The sequence below is a fragment of the Heterodontus francisci genome, chromosome 5, assembly GCF_036365525.1.
Source record: "Heterodontus francisci isolate sHetFra1 chromosome 5, sHetFra1.hap1, whole genome shotgun sequence".
Taxonomy (NCBI): domain Eukaryota; kingdom Metazoa; phylum Chordata; class Chondrichthyes; order Heterodontiformes; family Heterodontidae; genus Heterodontus; species Heterodontus francisci.
Window position 1 is genome coordinate 155,200,354 of NC_090375.1, and position 23,862 is coordinate 155,224,215.

Sequence of the window (23,862 nt, forward strand, 5' to 3'; positions counted from 1 at the left end):
TAGAAAACAAGGTTTATGTGAGATTACGGCAACATAAAAATGTAAGATAATTCCAGTCCATTGAGAAGGTAGGCTCAATTTAAATATTATAATGCAAACGGCTTCAATGTGGTAGAGCTTTTACCCGTTTTTGTCTGATTACACTTCTGTAAAAAGTCTTGGGGCGTTTTTATGTATTAACAGTAGTACACAGTTGTGGTTAGGAAACACAGAGAACCATGCAACCTATATTAACAACCTTGTGCATATCACAAGCTTCACACTTCAAAGCATGCACCACAATCAAAGCATTGAGACGTAGATATACATATTTACCTTGATAAAAGTATGGTCCATTGTAGTAGCACAACGTGCAGACTCAAAAGCATGTTCCCACATTTTCAGGTTATACAGGGCATTCGATCTGTTGCAGTAAAGCACAGCCAATTCCCTACAAACAGAGGCTCTTCGGTAAGTTTGTCTCCTAGTTTAGACTTTCAATTATGTAGAATATGTACAATAAGGAAACAGATCATTAGACTCAACCAGCTTGTGTTGATATTTATCCTCCACAAGAGCAGTAGTCCTAATACCATGTCCCTTTATTCCCCTCCCCTGCAACCAGCTAACTCATCTATTTGTAAATATTGACATAGTTTTCGCTTCAATCACCAACTCCAGTTGTGCATTCCACAGCCTCACAATACTGTGTAAAAATAGTTATTCTGGCACTCTGCCCTAAATCTCACATCTGTCACCTCATTCTAGACATCGCAGCCAAAACAGTCTGCTCCTATCTACCCTGTACTACTCCTTTCATATTTTAAATACCTCCATCTAGTTACCCTTTAACCTCCTCCATTTCAATGAGATTACCCACAATTTTTCCACGTCTTTTTGTATTTACTGATATCAGGCAGCATCCTAGTGAAATTAGAACAGAAAATGCTAGAAATACTCAGCAGGCCAGGCAGCATCTGGAGAGGGAGAAACAGAGTTAACATTAGAGGTCAGTGACCTTTCATCAGAACTGAGAAAAGTTAGAAATGTAATAGGTTTTAAGCAAGAGAAAGGTGGGGGGGGGGGGGGGGGGGAGGGGGAAGAACAAAAGAGAAGGTGTGTGATTGGGTGGAAGGCAGGAGAGATTAAATGACAAAGGGATTGGTGCAGCAAGGCCAAAGGGAGTGGTAATGGAACAAGTACAGAAACAAAATATGTCTAGAGGAGGTGTTAATGGCAGAATAATGAACAGTTGCCATCCAAAAGCAAAACAAGAGAAAAACACGTGAAAAACCAAAACCAGCAAAGAAAAAGGAAACTAAATGCAGGCAGAGATTAGGTCTGAAATTGTTGAACTCAAGTGTTGAATCCAAGAGGTTGTAAAGTGCCTGAATGAGAGATGAAATGCTGTTCCTCGAACTTGAGTTGAGCTTCATTGGAACACTGCAGGAGGCTGATGACAGAGAGGGAACAAAATGGAGAATTAAAATGACAAGCTCAGCGTCATACTTGTGGATGGAAAGGAGGTGTTCCATAAATCCCAGTGAATCTGTGCTACATCCTCTCGATTGCTTCAACATCTTTTCTATAGTGTGAAGTTCAAAATTGTACACAGTACTAAGTGTTGTCTAAGGTTTTTTAAAAATAAAGATTTATCTTTACATCTCACCTTTTATATTCCATACTTCATCATGAAACTCAGCTATTTCACTCGCTTTCTTATGGCCTTAACCATTTAAGGTAATGTTTTCAATATCTTATGAACCTGAACTCTAATATCCCTCTGCTCTTTCTTATGACGCAACTGCTGCCAAAATACAATTACTACTTTCTTTTAAAAGCCCAAATGTATCACCTTACATTTACTGACACTGAATTCCACCTGCCACTGTTTTTGCCTATTCCACCTTATCAATATTCCCGTGCAGCTTTCATTGGTCCTCAGAATTATTTACTATGCAAATTTAGACACAACAGCCTCACACTTTATCCCATCACTGATGTACACAGTGAACAGCGGAGGTCCCATAGCAAGATCTTGTGAGATGCTTCTATCCACTGGCATCCACTTTTGCTTTCATCAATTATGACATTTCCTGTGGTACAAAGGACTGATTTTCATTAACTGCTTTTAGTTCAAGATCTTTAATGAATTATGTTGTTGAAGAATTTTGATAGAGTAGATAGAGAAAAGCTGTTTCCACTGGCAGGAAGGTCGGAAACCAGAGGACACAGCTTTAAGGTAATTGGCAAAAGAGCCAAAGGAGAGATTTTTTTTAAGGCAACAAGTTGTTATGATCTGGAATGCACTACCTGAAAGGGTAATGAAATCAGTTTCAACGGTATCTTGAAGAAGGAAACAGGATATATACCAGAAAAAGGAAAAATGTGCAGGGCCATGGAGAAAGAGCAGGGAGTGGGACTAATGCTACAGCTCTTTAAAAGAGCCAGCACATGCACAATGGGCCAAATGGCCTCCTTGCGTGCATGCTGTATGATACAACGATTCTAATCATAACAGACATCAGTAGGCCAAGCAATGCCCAATTTCTCTCATCTCTTGCCAGTGACATTTCTGAACATTAATTGGTTAAATATCACAGAGGTCAGAGGTATAAAGTGAACTGCAGCCCAATCAGTATCACACCACCTGATGCCTTTCCTTTCCTCACAGTCTAGCTTCTATGCACATTATAAACCAAACTGTTTGAAAAATGTTGAAATGATTAGCACCTATACTCCATTAATACTCCACTAGCACAGTACACTCTACCCATTTGTCCAGAAATAGCAGAAAAATGTAGAGACTATGATTAATGATATATGTTGCATAGACACAAGCTATAACGTGGAAATACATCCTGAGACACTTCAGGGGCGTAAGAGAAAAAATAGTTTTGAAGCCATCGGAGGAGATGGCAGCAGTGGTGACTACAGTGATGAGTTTTAATATAGTCTTAAAGGAGCAGGGGAAGTGGAGTGGCATTTAGGGGTTTGGGCAATTGGGTCTTCTGAACACTGCTGCTGGCAGCTCGGTCCTTGTATGTGCATTTTGCTCATGCACAGTACCTTGACTGTTGTGGTTTTCAGTTAATTCGTGCTGTCTTGGCACTGGTGTTTTCCCTGCATCACTCCTCCCCGCCCTAACTATTCAGAAAGTATCACTTCCTAACCGGTTGTAAGGATGGAGCATCAGGACAAACAAAAATCACCTGGAAATTCTATGACTCTTGAGAGCACAATTGGGGGAGGGAGAGAGTTTGGTGCTTCTCTCTGAGAACTGAGCCTTACATCCCTGAAGCCATGCTTCAATGGTGGAGTGTGAGACTCAGTGAATTGGATTAGGTTTGGATTTATTTATTGATTTTATAACTTCCTGTGTAATGTGAAAAGTCAGAAAATTGCATGAAAACTTTGATTAGAAGTTAATTATATCGATGATTATTCAGCTCACTACAAAAAAGTCATTTTTTTGGGGAGCTTGGTGACATTAAGACACACAATTAAGGTAAATGCAATAACATTTGCAAACAGTGGGCAAATGCCATATAATCAAATGTAATCAATTAAGCACCACGCATGGTGTCACATGATTGAATGTCATGTGATCAAAGCTCCAGGAATACACCAAACCAGAGATGGCAACTCCAGGCTGTAGGTGATGGGTAACTTGTGAATTCCCCTCACCTAAGAGGAACTGAAAGATATGGGGTAGTGGGAGGGAGGTAACTGTTGGGTTGAAGGGGGTTACAGAGACAGGGAGGAATGGGGCCACGGAAAGATTTACATTGCTCAGGCAAAAGGATAGTCCTACAATTCTGCGGAAATCTTGTTTCTGCTAGTTAAAAAAAGCATTTTTATTTCTGACTGGTAAAAGATTGTCCGTGTTTGTGTGTTATAGCTCATTAGTAATTTATTTTACTGTGCGAATCAATGCTTTCTAGAGCGGAGTGAACTGAAATTTGAGCATTAGCAGCAGCCGGAGTTGAACTGGTCGAATAATTGCTGCTGCAGGGAGGGCCGTTATTCAGTGAGCCTCAACAGATTATTTAATAGTGGAGAACATCACAACCAGGATTCATCCTGCCTTCACCAGATCAGTTATGCAATAGTTGACTTCCAGTGGCAGTACTACGGGAGTCAAGACAAATCCAGACTTCAAGGGAAGCAAGAGCGACAATTGAACCAGGGTGCAAAGAATATAGACCTCCTTTCAAAATCATTCTATACTTATTTTCAAAGAACATTTTGATCTATGATGTTAAATGAGAAAAGCTTTAGGCCATTTGGGAAGCAGGGAGGTAGAGTTGACTGCAGTGCAGGTTGAAGAGGTGAGAGATGCAGAACAGGTGTTAAAACACCACTACCATAGGAAGGGTGTAATTACAACGTGACAGGTTTACGTGGCAGTTCTAAACGTAGACACAGAAATTCATTGTGGAAAATGTTGGCACAAAAGTCTAACAAAAATGTGACAATGGGAAGCAAGTTTCTGTAGACAGAAAGCGCATGCAGGTGTTAACTTTTTAATATATTATAGGTATTAAAGGTTATAACTACTGTACAAAAATATCAGATGAGAGAAGGTGTGCCAAAGTGAACACATCTACATGTACATATGCATACTGAAATGTTGTTCTTTTGTCAATTGTCAATCTCAGTTCAGGCTGTGGGAAATGCACCTGTCAAGTGGTACAGCAGGAATTGTTAAGTGATAATCTTATCTTGCAGTTACAACACATTTTTGGAGCACTGTTTCTAGGAATCTTGAACTTATACCTGGCCAAGGTGTGCTTCATTTTAATGCTGTTCAATTAACTGAAAGACGTATTAATTATTACAAATTTCACCCAAATGTTCACACTCACATTTTAGAAAAACTATGCAATGTGTTGAAGCATGTATCCCTAACACCACATCAAGACATCTCTCTGCTCAAAAATGTACTTCAGGAACATCTCTGTTTTCTCACAGTAATGCACCAGAAATATCAAGTTCTGAGATTGGGGAATGAAGAAAGGAAAAGTTAAACAATATGCAACTGAGTGGCCAGCTCGGTCAATGGTGCAAGCAAGGAGCGAAATGTGTGCTTAGCCTCCTACCTCATGCCCAATAAGGAGTTTGATCCCAAAATAGAAATCACAGCACTGCAACTCATTTTATATCGACTCTCCTCAGCACTTTTCTGAAACCTAGAGGAAGGACATTGATGGGAAGGGCTACACTATGGGAATCCTGTGCAACATTTATAAACTCAAACAATTCTTACCTCCCAAATGGCTGCAAACTATGCAGGATGTGCAAAGCTTCATCATATTTCTGGATTGCAATAGTGTAATGCCGTTGTTTAAATGCTTCATTTCCAACATCTTTCAGCTGATGTGCAAGTACATTCAGTTCCATTCTCTAACAGAAAATAAATGAATACATTTAAACTATGTAACTGCAACACAACCTCCTGGAAGACTACAATAAAGGTTTTGGATCCTTTAGCGGGATTTTTACATTGCTCGAGACATGTGCTGGTTCTGCTGGGTTCCTGAGTATGGATGGGTGAGCATTACACAACTAAATATATAACTGCCAGGACACTCAAAAATCAGCAGCCAGGAAGACAGTTTTTTATCTAGTGGATAATGGTGAAGATCTGTATAAATACAAAATGCTGTTGTGGCCTTTCACTTCTTGTGAAATGAGATGATTTGTTCAATGGGAATCAGTTATTTTCCATGATATCCCAAATCAGACAACATAAAAAGACAGGCAGTGAAACACAGAGAAAAGAACAAAATTCAATTTACATAGAGATTTTCACATGCTAAGGAAATGCCAAACCACTTCACAACCAATTAATTTATTTTGAAGTACAGCCACTATGTTATGCAGGCAAATGTGGCAGCTAATTTGCAAACAGTTAGGTCCCACAAACAACAATGAGATAAATGACCAGATAATCTGGTGGTGTCGATTGGCAGATAATGCATTAACCGGGACACTTGTAAAACACCCCTGATCTCCTTTGAATCGTACCAGAGAGAACAGACCTGGCTCAAGCAACAGAACCTCACCTGTGCTGTGCCTGCAGGTAAGTTAATTTACATCTCTTTATTGTTAATTTGAATATTATGAAGAGCCCGCCGCCAGGCAGCGGGGGGAGGCTGCACTGAGGTCCCCCCCACCGCCAGTAATATGCGGTGGGCTCTTCTTGACATCACGGGTCGAGGCAGGCCTCTCTCCGCTGCATTTTACTGGCCCTGCAACCCGCCGCGTTGAGGGGCTGGTAAAATTCAGCCTACTTTTCCAGCATTTGCAAACAATTAAATCAGGACAAAATAAAATTAAAATTAAATCCAACATGCTCTTAGACTGGAAAATGCCAATTACAATAAATTTCAAAACCAAAGGATTCCCGCACCTCTATTTGGAGAATCACACTGGTGGGGCAGTGGGGGGGGACAATTTTGCACATCTGGGATAAAGGACAAATTTTTGCATGATGGGAACATTTGCTGGGAATTCTGATACGAATGTTAGTGCAACTGATTTGCTGTGGTTATCTCCCTCCAGCTCCAATCATTTCTTTGCACTCAGCTAAAAATCATAAGTTTGAATGACTGTCTTAGGTGAAGCTAGTCTCAACTATTTTTATTTTTAGGTCCTTAAATTGGGCCAACTAGGCTCAACTTCAAAAAGAATGTAAAAATTAGTTCCAATTACAACAGCTGTCAGAGTACCATCGTGGAGTAAGTTCTTGAATGTCCCAAATATTGAGAAAGATTACAAGAATTACAACCAAATACTAATCAAACCAGCACTGGCAACAGTTTCAGCAATGAGACTGATGATTTGAGTCTCAACGTGAAATATCCAAGGATAAATTTGGCAAGACTGGGCTCTTGTCAATGGTGTGTGATCCATGGAACTTGGGTCAATTCCCTGAGCTTCTGGTGATTAATTATTTTTAAATAAACAAAGCTGAAAGAAAAATGTGAATCAACAAGTACAACATCATGTCAGACCCAGTTTCTGTTTCAGTTTCCTTTTGCTCTCCACTGTTGTTTATCTTTCCTAGTGTCTACCACGGACCATTCCTCCTATCTCCATTCTTAATTACTCTTTTTCCTCTTCTAATTCCCCAATCTTCAACATTCTTTGAACCCTTCTTGCTTCCATCTTTTTAAATTTTCATTTATTTGTTTGCTCTATTTCAGATATCTTTCCTCTCCCCTTTGTTTCCCTTTTAAATTTACATTTACAAATGTTATTTATCTATAATATCCTTTTTATTTCTTTACTGTATTACTGCCAAGACCATGATAATCTGTTACATCATACCATTTATGATTCCTTTCAGTTTGGTGGCTGTTTCAATATACCTTTTCCCTCCCCAGTTTGAAAGAGTCTGCACTCGAAAAGTTAACACATCTGTTATCGCCACAGATGCTGCCCGACCAACTATGCGTTTCTAACATTTGTTCAGATATCTTGCAGCCTGTTTCTACCCTCCTCTCACTCGCCCCCCCACCCCCATTTCCATCCTTTGACTATCGAGCCCCTTCCTCTCTTATTTTTCATCCGGTCTTGTTCTCTTTCCAAGATGTCTTTATTCTCTCTCCCCTCTCTAATTTCCTTCCCACTGCTCCCACTTGCTCAATTTCCATCATGTCTTCTTACTCCCTCCAGTTTCTACTGTGTGTCAAGTTTCTCTTCCCTCCTCTCGAGTTTCTGCTCTTTGTCCAGAATTTAACGGTGAGGCAGTGGCCCCACCTAATGGCTGGAAAGCTGGGAGCGAGTCCACCCACGCTGGGCCTGAAAGCCATGCAGCTTTGTGTGTCTCAGGCCCCTAACTGGCTTCAGTTGGGGCTTTCATGCCTCTGAGGCAAGAAGTCCCACCTCCAAGAGTTGCCAGCCAATCAGAAAGCCAGTAGCTCTTCAGTCCCAGAGTCGGAGTGGAGGCCGAGGGGGGGTGTGTTTTAGTGGGAGCAGCCTATGCTGCTGGCAGGGGTGGAACGTTCCCTGGGACAAAGGGTGTCCGATCAGGAGGGCACGCCCCCACCCCAATCCACAAGGAGACCATGTATTACTAGGCAGCCTCCTCAGGTGCCAAAATACCCGTTTGCCGAAAATACCAGTGGTGGTGGGAAATGGCTCTTAAGCGGCAATTAATTAGCCACTTAAGGGTCTCAAGTGGCCTAAGGGCGGCCTGGCCGTTTGCCACCTCCCCTGCCACTGATAAAATAGCAGTGTGGAAATAGGCGCTCTTAGTAATGGCGTGAATATGTGGTCGGAAGCTTATCTTCCTGTCAATCATGACAGAGGTTACGAACAGTCTGGTTTAGTCTCAGACAGTTGCCAGGGAGAGGAATGGAGTCAGTAGTCAGGGAACAGAGTTTGAAGCAGGGACCGAAAACAAATGCTTCAGTCTTCCCAATATTTAATTGGAGGAAATTTCTGTTCATCCAGTACCAGATGTCAGGTAAGCAGTCTGATAATTTAGCAGCAATGGAGCAGTCGAGAGAGGTGGTGGTGAGGTAGAGCTGGGTGTCGTCAGTACACATGTGAAAACTAACGTTGTGCTTTTGGATGTTGTCGCCAAGCAGCAGCATGTAAATGAGAAATATGAAGGAGCCAAAGACAGATCCTCGGGGGACACCAGATGTAACGGTGCAGGAGCAGGAAGAGATGCTATTGCAAGCGATTTTCTGGCTACTATTACTAGAACGGAACCAGATAGAGCAATCCCACCCAACTGGACGACAGTGGAAAGGCTTTGGAGGAGGACATGTATTCAAAGGGTGCAGACAAGCAGAGAAAGAAGAGGAGGGAAAGTTTACCTTTGTCAGAGTCACATAGGATGTCATTTGTGACTTGTATTGATTGGAGGGATTCAAACATGACGATCGAGGAAAGTTGGGTACTGATTTGGGAGGCGACAACACATTCAAGAACCTTGGACAGGGAAGGGAAGTTGGACATTGAGTGGTAGATTGTAAGAATAATGGAGTCCAGTGTTTTTTTGAGAGGGGTGATGACGGCTGATTTAAAGGAGAGAGGGACAACACCTGAAGAGAGAACCGTTAACAATATTGGCTAAAATGGGGATTAGGAGCAGAAGTTGAGTGATCAGCAGTTTAGTAGGAATGGGGTCAAGGGAGCAAGAGGTGGGTCTCATGGACAAGATGAGTGTGGAGAGAGCATGAGGGGAGATAGGAGAGAAACTAGAAAAAGCAGCGAGTTCAGGGCTAGGGCAGCAGGGAACTTTAGACTGGTGGGCTAGTGGAAGGGAGGCACACGGCAAAGGCAGCTGATCAGATTGTTTCAATCTTAGTTACGAAGAGGTCCATGAACTCCTTGCACTTATTGTTGGAGGTGAGAGTGGAGGAGATGGGGAGAGGAATTTAAGACGACGGTTTGTAGTGGAGAAAAGAAGCCAGGTGTTATCTTTGCATTCCAACATGATCCTGGAATAGCGAGCAGTTTCAGCAGGTGACAGTAGGATCTGATAGTGCTTTATATGGTCCAACCAGATCTGGTGGTGGATGGCTAAACCAGTCGTCTGCTATATCCTTTCAAGTCTGTGTCCCTCGGACTTGACAGCAGAAATAAGGACTATACCAGGGGGAATGGCTAGGGTGAGAGAGAAATGGTTTTATTGGGACTAGGGCATCAAAGGTGGAGGTGAGGGTGCAGTTGAGCAAATCAACAGCTGCAGAAATGTTGTGGAAAATGGAGGGCCAAAGGCTAGACAGTTAGGATTTTGAAAGTGCAGCTCTGTGAATTGGGGGATAGTTTTTTTTTCTAAGGTGGATAGAGAAAGAAGTAGGGTTGGGGAATAGAAGGGGGATGTGGGTGCACAGTCTTACAATGAAGTGATCAGAGCTGGCCTTATACGTGATGTTCTTATTGTCTCTTTTGGAGATAGCAGGAAAATACTGAAGACTTCACAAATGATTTGCCTACTATTAACTCCCTTAAAAATGCTTCCAAGTCAAAATAATCAAACTATCTGCAATCTATAAACATATTAAAAGAAAAATCTGAAACTGGCAAAGAGAGTAAGTTCAACAGGATCGTCACTCAAATTAGTGTACTGTTATCAACATGATGGAAGGTTAAAAAGGAGCATTGCAATTAGAACAACCTCGATTTTGTGGAGGTTGGGGAGTTGGTGGTGAACTTTCAGTGCTTGCGTTCATTACCCCTCAAACTGACCCCAACTTCAGGATGGAAGCAGCTGCACAGATTAGCAGGGAAATCCTGAAGTTGCGGTGTCACTCAGTGCACCATTACAGGCTACGCGGTGGCTCTCTCTACCCTGCCAGAACCAGTAATCACGGTATCAGTGAGAACTTCAACTTGCCCGTTCCCAGATTGCTGTTAGAAAGCCCTACAACTTGTTCAGTCAGGTGTAACTGGGTTTTTAGCAGCACTGGGATGAATAAAATTTTATGAACAGAATCAACCCTAAAACTAATTTTATATTTGTGGAGTGCTGTTAAATGAGTAATTAGTCGATTTTTTCTACTAAATTTTTACAAATAATTTTCTTTAAAAAAAAAATTTTTCTAGCACATTTTACCTTCTACTTTCACACCATGTCTGCGGCCCAATCTTTAATTTGCTCCATGTCAAAATTTTTAGAAATGATTTCATTTTGCTGCTTTTTGTTTTGTGTTTGTGCGTCTGGTGAAAATCCTTGAATGTGACTGGCTGCTTGGACAGCCCGATGACATCACTCCAGCTCCATGGTGGGAATGGCCAGTAAAGAATGCTGCAATTAGTTGCAGGAGCACAGCACAGTGCTAGAGGTGAAATTCTCAACAGAGAGGTTGCTACTTACTTAGAAATCAGGGAAGCCAACAAGTTCCAATGGTATGCTAATATGCTTTTAATTTATCATCTTAAAGTGATCCCACTGAAGGAACACAGAACTGAAGATACAGCAGTACAGTCTAAACTATATCAGCTGCAGAATATAAAATGTGATAAGTCAAGGACAAGATAAACAAGATCAGAGCAGTTGTTTATTTTAATGATTGTACTCTGGACAGAGATAGGTCTGTTAGTGCCTTATATGGGAGCGTCTCCCTCTCTCCTTGATACGATCTTGTGAAGAACAAATGTGAGAATACTGGTACCTCCCAGATCATGATAACTTTCAATGTGTTTATGTCTATTGAATATAGCTCACAAAAATACCTTATATTGTGGAGTGTTTCAATTGGATCTATTAGTTAGCAGCTATAAAAGGATTCTCTCAGAAGAGTCCAACACCATCAACTTAAAAAGATTCTCTTCAAACACAAACCAAGTGTTGGCAAACAAAGTCAATAGATATTTTTCAACAGTTAAACTGAACATCTATGTGATATATTAAAAGTTATACATTTGTACAGATTTCAGGTCAACTTTTTCTGTGTCCACATTTATTATGTAAACTGCTAATGAAAACTTATCACAATGCATTTTCCTGTCAATGAACTGATATAATACTTCAACTGGAGGAAAGTTAAAATTACAGCAGGAAGAATTTACATAAGCAATTTCCATTATAAATGTAGACCTATGAATCTATCATGGAAATATAAAAATTAGGAATGTATAACTTAAAAATAGGGATTGAATTATATCTACGTGCTTTGGCTCAATTCCCACCTGCGACACCCAAGACAACACTGGATGTTGACACTGTACAATTCCGGGGGGATTGACTAGGCACACATTGAAAGCTTTGCATAAAGCATACACTTCATGTAAACATTCCACTTAGTTCCTGTTGCGGTTTACTGTATCTTCTGGCACAGTGAGCAATGCCATGGGAAATCTGCTAGTATATTACAAAATGTCACGTGTCAACCCTTATGTTTTATAGGGATTCTAATAAGCAGAGGCCTCTACAATGTCACATGCTTCAGACTTTGCATAAATTCCAGCAGCAGTACTGTGCAAGTTACCTGGCAAACTCACTCAGTGTTACAGACTTCGCCTGGAACTCAAAAACTTGTCACCATCATAATGAACATAGTTAATTTCTGATAATCAGCCTCAGAGAGGAATGGTGGCTCTTTAATAGAATTTTTCAGAAGAATTAAATCCTCTATATTTTGAAGCACAATATTAATCAAAAACATAGATCAATGCTTACTTTACTAAAAAAAATTGGTCCATGTATGATCAAAAAAAATCAAGTTGACAACTCTACGGTGTTATTTGGTAAAATGTTATGCTGTACTTATCCCATTATATCTCTCACTACCCAGTGATATTCACCATTGGCTGTTTGCCATCTCAAAAATTCTGTCCATTGCAGCTGCTATTTTTGTCAGGCTGAAACTCAAAAAATGCAGCCTTGTTTTAGTTAAACAGAAAAGGGAGGGATCTAATGGAGGTTTTCAGAATCATGACAATTCTGAGACAGTAAGGGGTGAAGGTAACTGGTTGGCAAATCAATATATGATCTGGTTGTTTTGTTCTATTGAAAACAAGTTTGGTTACAGGACTTTAAACTCTGTTTCTCAGTTGAATCTTTGACTTATCAATAAATCTTATCAAAGAGGACTGTGTTGTGGAGTTTTCATTAGCAGTTTACATTATAAATATGGACAAATAAAATGTTGACCTGAAATCTGTACAAATGTATAACTTTTAATATATCACATAGATGTTCCTGGGATATCTGTCACTGGCTAGGCCAGCATTTGCTACCCAACCATAATCTTGAAAAAAGTGTTGGGCGAGCAGCCTTCTTGAACCACTGCAGTCCATGTGGGGTAGGTACACCCACAGTGCTGTTAGGAAGGGAGTTCCAGATTGACCCAGCAACAGTTAAGGAACAGCGATATAATTCCAAGTCAGCATCGTGCACGACTTGAAAGCGAACTTGCTGTTTCCATGTATCTGCTGCCCTTGTCCTTCCAGGTGGTAAAGGTCGCGGGTTTGGAAGCTGCTGTTGAATGAGGTTTGCGGAGTTGCTGCACTGCATCTTACAGATGGTATATACTGCTGCCACTGTGCATTGGTGATGAAGGGAGTGAATTTTGAAGGTGATGGATGGGGTGCTGATCAAGCGGGCTGGTTTGTCCTGGATGGTGTTCAGCTTCTCAAGTATTACTGGAGGTGCACCCATCCAGGCAAGAGGAGAGTATTCCATCACACTCCTGACTTGTGCCTTGTAGATGGTGGACAGGCTCTGGGGCACCCGAAGATGAGTCACTCACTGCAGAATACCCAGCCTTTGACCTTATAGCCACAATATTTATATGGCTGGTCCAGTTAAATTTCTGATCAATGGTAACCCCCACGATGTTGTTGGTGGGGATTCAGAGACGGTAATGCTGTTGAACATCAGGGGAAATGGTTAGATTCTCTCTTGTTGGAGATGGTCATTGGCTAGCACTTGTGTGGCGTAAATGTTACTTACCACTTATCAGTCAAAGCCCGAAAGTTGCCTAGGTCTTGTTGCATGCGGGCAAGGACTGCTTCAGTATGAGTCGTGAATGCACTGTGTTGTGTACCAATCACCAGCGAACATCCCACTTCTGACCTTGTGATAGAGGGAAGGTAACTGATGAAGCAGCTGAAGATGGTTGGGCCCAGGACACTAACCTGAGGAACTCCTGTAGTGATGTCCTGGGACAGAGATGATTGACCTCCAATAACCATAACCATTTTCCTTTGCGCTAGGTATGAGTCCAGCCAGTGGAGGGTTTTCCCCCTGATTCACATTGACTCCAGTTTTGCTCGAGTTCCTTGATGACACACCCAGTCAAATGCTGCCTTGATGTCAAGGGCAGTCACTCTCACCTCACCTCTGGAGTTCAGCTCTTTTGTCCATGTTTGGACCAAGACTGTAATGAAGTCAGGAGTTCAGTGGCCCTGGCAGAACCCAAACTGAGCGTCACTGAGCAGGTTATTGCTAAGCAAGTGCCGCTTGATGGCACTGTTGATGACACCTTCCATCACTTGACTGATGATCGAGAGCAGGCTGATGAGATAGTGATTGGTCTGATTGGATTTGTCTTGCTTTTTGTGGACAGGACATACCTGGGCAATTTTCCACATTATCGGGTAGACAGCAGTGTTGTAGCTATACTGGAACAGGTTAGCTAGGGATGCAGCTTGTTGTAGAGCACAGCCGGGATGTTGTCAGGGCCCATAATCTTTGCAGTATCCAGTATCTGCAGCCGTTTCTTGATATCAGGTGGAGTGAATCGAATTAGCTGAAGACTGACATCTGTGATGCTGGGGACCTCAAAAGCAGCCACTCACACTCTGCACTTCTGGCTGAAAACGTTTCAACCTTGTCTCTTGCACTGATGTGCTGGACTCAGCCATCATTCAGGTTGGGTGTAGAGTGCCCTCATTGAGAGTTCAGAACCAAATTATAAACACACAAAATCTGTACAAGAAATCAGTCAACAACCTCCATTAACCAACCTCTCCCCACTGCAACTTTTTTTTTCCCTGTTTGGGGCAATGTTCCTGTTGAAGCTTCAAGAAACCTTCAAATGTGCCACCATCCCTGCTGTTCTTTCTCCTTCCTACCTTCCTGCTGGGTTGTTTCCACCTCTAACCTTTCACCCAAGACTTCAAAACTGTGCAACTCCTAACTTCCCTCAGTCTTCCACTCCTCCTCTAATCTTCAGGCTTTTAAAAAACAAACCCAGCATCACAATCACAGCTTCATGATTCACCTCATCTCTTTGCCAAACATGCATGCAACAGGCCTCAACAAACTTGCATTACCAACAAGCAATCTACCCATACGTAGCCTCCTCTCCACTTGCATTCAGTTTGGAGACAGGGCATCAGCTCAAAAACGGCAACCTGCCAATGTTTTTAAAAAAAATGCTGTCGAAATATTTACACTAAGAAAAAAATGCTAATTACCTCAAGGTCAGTCTGGAACCTGGAGTCTTAAGACCACATGCCGTCCGAGCTCTCAAAGCCCAAGGTTTTAGTCCTTTTGTGCTTATATTTCTTAAGCACTGTCTTGTGTTTGATTTTCTTGGACCTGGAGATTTAGAAAGGGTTGTTCTCAGCACTACTGGCTCACTGCTGGATAAATCAGAATACCGAGATATCTTAGTATCAGCAAATGGAACTACAGGGAAAAAAATCAACATAAGCGTGCGTTTTAAATGGTCCAGGATTCAGTTGAGGGGCACTAAACCCCCTCTCAATGTCCAAAATATCTGCTAGGGAAAGGGTAATAACCCCCCCTACCACCAGTGCTGGATTTGGTAACGTGGTCTCAAGTCGCAGGGCAACGAAAACAAAAGCTGGGCCACTTGGAGCTTTTAAGACACCAAAACATAATCAGCAACTTACCAGGAAATTCAGCAGCAGCGTTGTAAAGTGGGGGCGGAAGTTGGTTTAAAGTGCAGGGTATCCTTCTCGGTGGCATTTACAAGCAGCTGGAAGGAGAGGGGCGGTGCAGAGCCGACACTTGGCAACATCGACCTCCCCCCACTCCTAGGCTGGTAGCGAGAGCCGGAGCCGCACTGGGGGCCAGTGGAGGGGGTTTAATAGCCCGAGTGTGTCCTGTACAAAGCCTCTGCTGCTCCTTGCAGCGCTCGGAGAGCGAGTGTATGTGCTGCTCAGCCAGGATGCATACAGCACTCGGTAATACACGTCACTCCCAGGAAAACAAAACTTAAAAACAAGACCAACATAAACTACACGTGCAACTTCCGATTCAGAAATATAAAACGAAACGCCACACCCCGCAGGCGACCTGTCACTTTGCAATCGTTGCGTTTAATACAGGAACTCTAAACTTTGTACACGGTTTCACTTTCCAATTCAGCCCCGAAAGCAGTAGTTAAAACTGCTCAATGTGTTGTGAAATAAAGCTGGCAGGTTCAGCACATTGAAAATCGGCATCACGTCAGCTAGTTATATTACAACCACACATAGTTCTTCTCCCTCCCACACACTTTCAGGAAAAATATGCTCTTCTAACTGAAAATATACATCCACCCAAAGGAGAGAACATCATCTACTTCGGCCCATCACAACTGCTACTTGCATTTGTATCGCGCCTTCCGCTCAGTAAAACATCCCCAGCTGCTTCACAGAAGCCTATGGGGCTAAATTTGACACCCAGCCACATATGGAAATATTATCCTGAGATAACAAAAAGCTTGGTCAGAGGTAGCTTTTAAACAGCATCTTAGGAGAAGCACTGAGGTTTAAGGAGAGAATTCTAAAGCTCAGGGCTTAGGCAGCTGAAAGTATAGCCACTAACTATCTCCTAAATGCCATCCTCTTTTTGAATAAGTTTGGGCATAATTTCACTATAAGTCGATGATGTAAAGTGCAGTTGCCTTTTACATGGACACTAAATTTGTGCAGCATTCTGGCCCAGTCTGCACCAAGCGCTAAGTGGAATGTGACAGCCATCCAGGGAGTCTGTTCTTTTTACTCTACATTTACACTCTAACTGAAGCACATTGATACTATAGCTCCGATTCTAAATGCACCCTTAAAAGTCACAGGAATTGACTGTGAATCAGGTAGGTAAGGGAATCCCAGGTGTTGTGCAAGAACAGCCTCAACCTTTGCCCTTATCCAACGTGTACTTGCTGCCTGTGTGGATAGTGGCAAAGTCTGCAGAGACAATGAGCAAACTGGCCACAGCACCATAGTACAATAGGCCATTCAAGTGGGTGGAGTGAAAAAGAATGTGGTAGTAGTATGGGACAGTGCAGGTAGGGGGATAGATACTGTTCTCTGGAGCTGCAACTGGAAGTTCCAAAGGTTGTGATGCCTGCTTGGTGCCGGGGTTCGGGATGTTTCCCTCTGGCTGGTAAAGAACTTGGAGTGGGAGAGGGAAGAATTGTTGTTGCCCACATAGGAACCGATGACATAGATAGAATGAGGATTGAGATTCAGCTAAGGGAGTTTGAGGAGCTAAGGTCCAAATTAAACACAGAGCCTAAAAGATTCTTAGGATTATGACCAGTGCAAATTGGCATAGGATCAAACAGAACAGAGAGTTGAATGAATGGCTTCAAGAGTGATGTGGGAGATAGGGGGTTTCAATTCATAGGGCTCTCACACCAATAACGGGGAAAGAGGAAGCTATTCCATTGGGATGGGCTCCAATTAAACCAGAATAAAAGCAAAATACTGCGGATGCTGGAAATCTGAAATAAAAACAAGAAATGCTGGAACCACTCAGCAGGTCTGGCAGCATCTGTGGAAAGAGAAGCAGAGTTAACGGTCCGGGTCAGTGACCCTTCTTCGGAAGAACCTGAAACGTTAACTCTGCTTCTCTTTCCACAGATGCTGCCAGACCTGCTGAGTGGTTCCAGCATTTCTTGTTTTTATTCCACTTAAACCAGGCTGGGATCAGTGTCCTGCTGAATTGAATAACTAGGGTTATAGATAGCGCTTTAAACTAAAAGAGGCGCAGAGGGTTCAGGTTAGGGGACATTTATAAATCTAAAGAGAAAGGTCAGAGCCACAGAGCAGTGGAGTGTTCTGGGTAAAGATAAACAGAGTGTGACAGGAAAAGACAAAAATTTTAAATGGTAATAGTGCATCAGTAAATAAGATCAAATCAGGGAAAAATTGTAAAAAGTTAAAATTAAAGGCATTTTATCAGAATGCAGGAAGCATTCCTAACAAGATAGATGAATTAATTGTACAAATAGAAATAAATGGGTTTGACCTCATAGCCATTACAGAGACGTGATTGCATGGTTGGGAAGATGCTGGAATCCATTGTTAAGGAACATACAAACATACGAATTAGGAGCAAGAGTAGGCCACTCAAAACCTCGAACCTGCTCCGCCATTCAATAAGTTCATGGCTGAACTGATTACTCCACATTTCCACCTACCCCCGATAACCTTCCACCCCTTGCTTATCAAGAATCTATCTACAATAATATAAAAGCAAAATACTGAAGATGCTAGAAATCTGAAATAAAAACAAGCAATGCTGGAAATACTCAACAGGTCTGGCAGCATCTGTGGAGAGAGAAGCAGAGTTAACGTTTCAGGTCAATGACCCTTCTTCAGAACTGATAAATATTAGAAATGTAAAAGGTTTTAAGCAAGTAAAGCGGGGTTTGGGGCAAGAGATAACAAAAGAGAAGGTGTTGATAGGACAAGGTCACAGAGAATAACTGACCAGAAGGTCAAGGAACAATGGCAAACAATATGTTAATGGTGTGCTGAAAGACAAAGCATTAGTACAGAGAGGGTGCGAATTGACTGTAAAGCACAAAGCACTCCAAACACAAACATTAAAAAAAATTACAAAAACAGAAACAGTGGGTAGGCACAGTAGAAACAAAAAAAACTAAAATAAAATAACCAAATTAAAAAAAAACTATACATAAAAAGGGGGGCCTGTCATGCTCTGAAATTACTGAATTCAATGTTCAGTCCGGCAGGCTAGAGCCTGCCTAATCGGTAAATGAGATGCTGTTCCTTGAGGTTGGGCTGATGTTCGCTGGAACACTGCAGCAATCCCACGACAGAGATGTGAGCATGAGAGCGGGGGATGGGGGTGTAGAAATGGCCAGCAAACGGAAGCTCGTTGTCATGTTTACGGACTGAGCAGAGGTGTTCCGCAAAGCGGTCACCCAATCTGCGTTTGGTCTCTCCAGTGTAGAAGAGGAGACCACATTGTGAGCAGTGAATACAGTATACTACATTGAAAGAAGTACAAGTAAATAGCTGCTTCACCTGAAAGGAGTGTTTGGGGCCTTGGATACTGAGGAGAGGAGGTAAATGGGCAGGTATTACACCTCCCGCGATTGCAGGGAAAGGTGCCTTGGGAAGGGAACAAGGTGGTGGGGGTAATGGAGGAGTGGACAAGGGTGTTGCCGAGGGAATGATTCTTTCGGAATGTTGACAGGGGAAGGGAGGGGAAGATGTATTGGGTCGTGGCATCATGCTGGACATGGCAGAAATGGCGAAGGATGATGCTTTGGATGTGGAGGCTGGTGGGGTGGAAAGTGAGGACAAAGGGAACCCTGTCGCAGTTCTGGGAGGGAGGGGAAGGGGTGAGGGTAGAGGTGTGGGAAATGGGCCGGACATGGTTGAGGGCCCTGTCAACCACAGTGGAGGGTTGGGGGAGGGGGGGAGAATCCTCGGTTGAGGAAAAAGGAAGACATATCTTTCTACCTCTGCCTTAAAAATATTCAAAGACGCTACTTCTACCGCCTTTTGAGGAAGAGAATTCCAAAGACTCACGACCCTCTGAGAAAAAAAATTTCTGCTCATCTCGGTCTTAAATGGGCGACCCCTTATTTTTAAACAGCGACCCCTAGTTCGAAATTCTCCCACAAGGGAAAACATCCTTTCCACATCCACCCTGTCAAGACCCCTCAGGATCTTACATGTCTCAATCAAGTCGCCTCTTACTCTTCTAAATTCCAGCGGATACAAGCCTAGCCTGTCCAACCTTTCCTCATAAGACAGCCCACCCATTCCAGGTATTAGTCTAGTAAACCTTCTCTGTACTGCCTCCAACACATTTACATCCTTCCTTAAATAAGGAGACAAGTACTGTACACAGTACTCCAGATGTGGCCTCACCAATGCCCTGTATAACTGAAGCATAACCTCCTTACTTTTGTATTCAATTCCCCTCACGATAAACAATAACATTTACTAATTTTAACTTTACTAATTACGTGCTGTACCTGCATACTAACCTTTTGCGATTCATGCACTAGGACACCCAGATCTGCATCTCACAGCTCTGCAATCTGTCACCATTCAAATATGTTTTTTTATTCTTCCTACCAAAGTGGACAATTTCACTTTTCCACATTATACTCCATTTGCCAGGTCTTTGCCCACTCACTTAATCTATCCATATCCCTTTGTAGCCTCATGTCCTCTTCAAAAGTTACTTTCCTACCTATCTTTGTGTCATCAGCAAATTTATTTATTTAGAGATACAGCACTGAAACAGGCCCTTCGGCCCACCGAGTCTGTGCCGACCAACAACCACCCATTTATACTAACCCTACAGTAATCCCATATTCCCTATCACCTCCCTACACTAGGGGCAATTTACAACGGCCAATTTACCTATCATATTACCAATTTAGCATCCATACCTTCAGTCTTTTCTCCGGTCATTTATATAAATTGTAAAAAGTTGAGGCCCCAGCATAGATCCCTGTGGCACACCACTTGCTACATCTTGCCAACCAGAAAATGACCCATTTATGCCGACTCTCCCTTTCCTGTTAGCTAGCCAATCTTCTATCCAAGCCAATATGTTACCCCCTACACCATGAGCTTTTATTTTCTGCAATAACCTTTGATGTGGCACCTTATCAAATGCCTTCTGGAAATCCAAGTACAATACATCCACTGGTTCCCCTTTATCCACAGCACATGTAACTCCCTCAAAGAACTCTAATAAATTGATCAAACATGATTTCCCTTTCATAAAACCATGTTGACTCTGCCTGATTACCTTGAAATTTCTAAATGACCTGCTGTAACATCTTTAATAACAGCTTCTAACATTTTCCCTATGACAGATGTTAAGCTAACTGGCCTGTAGTTTCCTGCTTTCTGTCTCCCTGCCTTTTTGAATAAAGGAGTTACATTCGCTATTTTCCAATCTAAAGGAACCTTCCCCAAATTTAGGGAATTTTGGAAAATTAAAACTAACACATCAACTATCTCACAAGCCACTTCTTTTAACATCCTAGGATGAAGTACATCAGGACCCGGGGACTTGTCAGCCCACAGCTCCAACAACTTGTTCAGTACCACTTCCCTGGTGATTGCAATTTTCTTGACTTCCTCCCTCTCTTCCATTTCCTGACTTACAGCTAATACTGGGATGTTACTTGTATCCTCAATAGTGAAGACCGATGCAAAATATTTGTTCAATTCATCTGCCATCTCTTTATTATCCATTATTAATTCCCAGACTCACTTTTTATAGGACCAACGCTCACTTCGTTAACTCTTTTCTTTTTTAAATATCTATAGAAACTAATATCTGTCTTTATATTTCTAGCTAGCTTTCTCTCGTACTCTAATTTTACCTTATCAATCTTTTAGTCATTCTTTGCTGTTTTTTATATTCTGTCTAATCTTCTGACCTGCCTCCCATCTTTGCACAATTATAGGCTTTTTCTTTAAGTTTGATACTATCTTTAACTGTTTTGGTTAACCACGGATGACAGGTCCCACCCTTGGAATGTTTTTTTCTCGTTGAAATGTATCTATTCTGTGTTTTCTGAAATATCTCCTTAAATGTCTACCACTCTATTGACCTATCCCTTAAACTAATTTGCTAGTTCATTTTAGCTAGCTCGTTTTCATGCCCTCATAATTGCCCTTACTTAAGTTTAAAATACTAGTCTTGGAGCCACTCTTCTCTCCCTCAAACTGAATGTAAAATTCAATCATATTATGATCGCTGCTACCTAGGGATGCCTTAACCATGAAATTAGGGTATTCCCAAGCGCAGAGGGACCTGCAGTAAATATCATACTGTTTAAATATTATTTGAGTAACCAGTAACATATAATATCAGTGAACAGTGAGGAGATTGCAAAGCACCATGGAGCTCAGTGAACTTGACCACATTCCACAGGAGCTGAGTAATCCAATCTCAAACAAAAGGCTAATTAAAATGAAAAGCAGACACCCTTGTGGAATGCTGACAAAGGTGCTCGCCTGTAACGAGGTGAAAACATCATGAGTAATCCCCTATCTGTGTATGGGCCGGTAACGAGGTGAAGATAAGGGGGTATGGAAAACATCATGAGTAATCCCCTATTTGTGTATGGGCCGGTCATGCAGCCCCTCTATGCCTAGTAACCGCTTCTATTGGCTCGAATATTCAATGTATATAATCGATAATCGTTGTGATTGGACCATGTCCGGCTGGGATGGGCTGTGTAACTGTTTGAAAATGTATAAGTATGGATGATTTTCCTTTGTTCAGTGGAGAGGCATCTGGACAGCCCAGTGACCTGCTCCCCGCTGGCGTAACTAAATAAACTGTGTGACATTGGAGCAGACCTGAGTGACGAGTGATTCTTCTAGATTAATTCCCGCTAACAATTGGCGTAGTCGGCAGGATCAGGTGTAAGTCAACTCTTCTGCGACCCTGATATCCCAATCACCCAGCCTGAGCCGGAAATTAAGAGGACTGAGTCCCACGTTAAGGCCAGGAATTAAATGGGCGAAGGGAACGAAGGGGGCAAGGGGGAGTTGGCTGAAGCCTGATCCCGAACTTGAGAACAGGATTCGGCGGTCGTTAATGCGATCAGGAATACCGGGTGAGTATCTTTAAAGCTTATCCTGGGGCCGGGTGGTGTTTCGCGAGCGACGAATGCCAAGTTTGTGAACAGGATCTGAACAATGGTCAAACGGTGGTAGGTAGTTCGTTAAGAGATGTAGGCACTGTCAGGGAGGGTTTGGAACATATGTATGCGTATATATATCATAAGCTTGTTGTATGAAATACGGACAGACTTGTGACCCGACAGTTAGCTAGGAGACAGTCTACTACAAGTTGCGCTAGGTTAAAAGCGGACCTCAGAGTAGATTCTAACGGTTCTAATCCTACCCAAGCCTGGCCAGTGAAAAGATAGAGCTCGAGCGGGGACCAGAGGGATCCCTTACCTGCCACCTGGCAGAGAAACATAAAAGGCTGATCGATAAGATGATTAAATCTAATTGGAATCCCCACGACCCTGCCGCAAAACAAAGGGAGTTGTGACAAAAAGAAGAAAAGCATTCACTAAGTTTATGGCAGAGCGACATAAAAGACTATGTTTTAGAGTAAAAACAAGTTACTGTCTTTGATTCGACTGAGAATGTTGGAAGCGTCCACGAATGAATTGAATGTCTGGGATGTGCAGCTTGGGTTCTGTAGAACTGACTGTCGTTAACTCTTTGTTGTCTGGCTTTAATGTTGAAAGCATGAGTCTATTAAGTTGTTTGGAATTGAATGAGTGTGAAAAGTGATTGTTGAGTGTGTTCATTTCGATTTAAGATTGTGCACCCAGGAATGGGATATAAACTTGAATTATATTTTAAGTTAAAGTTTTATTATTTTAAAAGTTGGTTTTGCAACTGTGAAAAGGCAATGAACAATTTTCTAAGAGATAAGCTTCAGCCTTGAAGGTCTGAAGATGTTTGGCAGAAATCCAATTTGAAGTTTACAACTCCTGCTTTAATTGGAGTTCCAGTTTAAAATCTGTTCTAGTTTTCTGGAGTTTAAATTAAAGACATGTTTTACTGACTGTTTTAAGTAGCAAATGCCAGGAATTGGATATTGGTTCTAAGGGAGAGAAGTATAAGCAAAGGAGATAATGGGAAAGATTAAAGTTTGTGTAAGGAGCTGGTGTTAAGTCTTTTGTTGTAAGAATGTTAAATAACTTTTTCTTTAGTTTTTGGTTTTATTACAGTCATTTGAAAAGGCGCCCGAAGAACAAGAAAAAAATGACGTAACTTACCTATCTTTAAAAAAAAAGCACGTGCTATTCTGTTCTGTGTGTAGTAAATAAGTATTATAAGTTAATAAGTCTGAATTAAATTAATACTGTTAAGGTTAATTGACCTGTTCAGTTGAAAAAAAAAACTGGAAATGTCAATGGCAACCACAATGAACTTTCAAGTTTAGCATGTCAAGTTTTGGGGGAGTCTTAAGTTCCGGACATAGGACTCACTCATATAACATCGGCAGTTTTGATTTTTAAATATTTATTGCAGTGAATTGGAATTTGGAATCATCTTTGTTATAAAAAAAATCCTTGGATTAGAAACCTCTTACAAAAGATGCTAAAAGTTTGGAAACAATTGGAATTTAATCTAAAATGCTGTCTTTCCTGATGGAGATGGTTTCCTTTGAAGTTGATAATGTTACTAAAGATTTTG

At 41.8% G+C, this 23,862-nt stretch overlaps 1 protein-coding gene across 8 annotated transcripts in view; it reads right to left on the reverse strand.

The window, feature by feature from the left end:
• LOC137370106 (TPR and ankyrin repeat-containing protein 1-like) overlaps positions 1-23,862 on the reverse strand; it is a 113,229-nt gene that overhangs the window by 69,645 nt on the left and 19,722 nt on the right. For 4 of the 8 annotated variants that reach the window (XM_068032261.1, XM_068032259.1, XM_068032262.1 and 1 more), the window contains 3 exons: positions 14,869-15,036; positions 5,249-5,385; positions 316-430 (listed from right to left, as the gene is read on the reverse strand). In XM_068032261.1, the coding sequence (XP_067888362.1) occupies positions 316-430; positions 5,249-5,382 (249 nt within the window). In that variant the 5' untranslated portion in view covers positions 5,383-5,385; positions 14,869-15,036. Of the gene's footprint in view, positions 1-315; positions 431-5,248; positions 5,386-14,868; positions 15,037-15,309; positions 15,683-23,862 lie in introns of those variants that run through there. The other 4 variants (XM_068032264.1, XM_068032263.1, XM_068032258.1 and 1 more) reach the window with 3 other exon arrangements.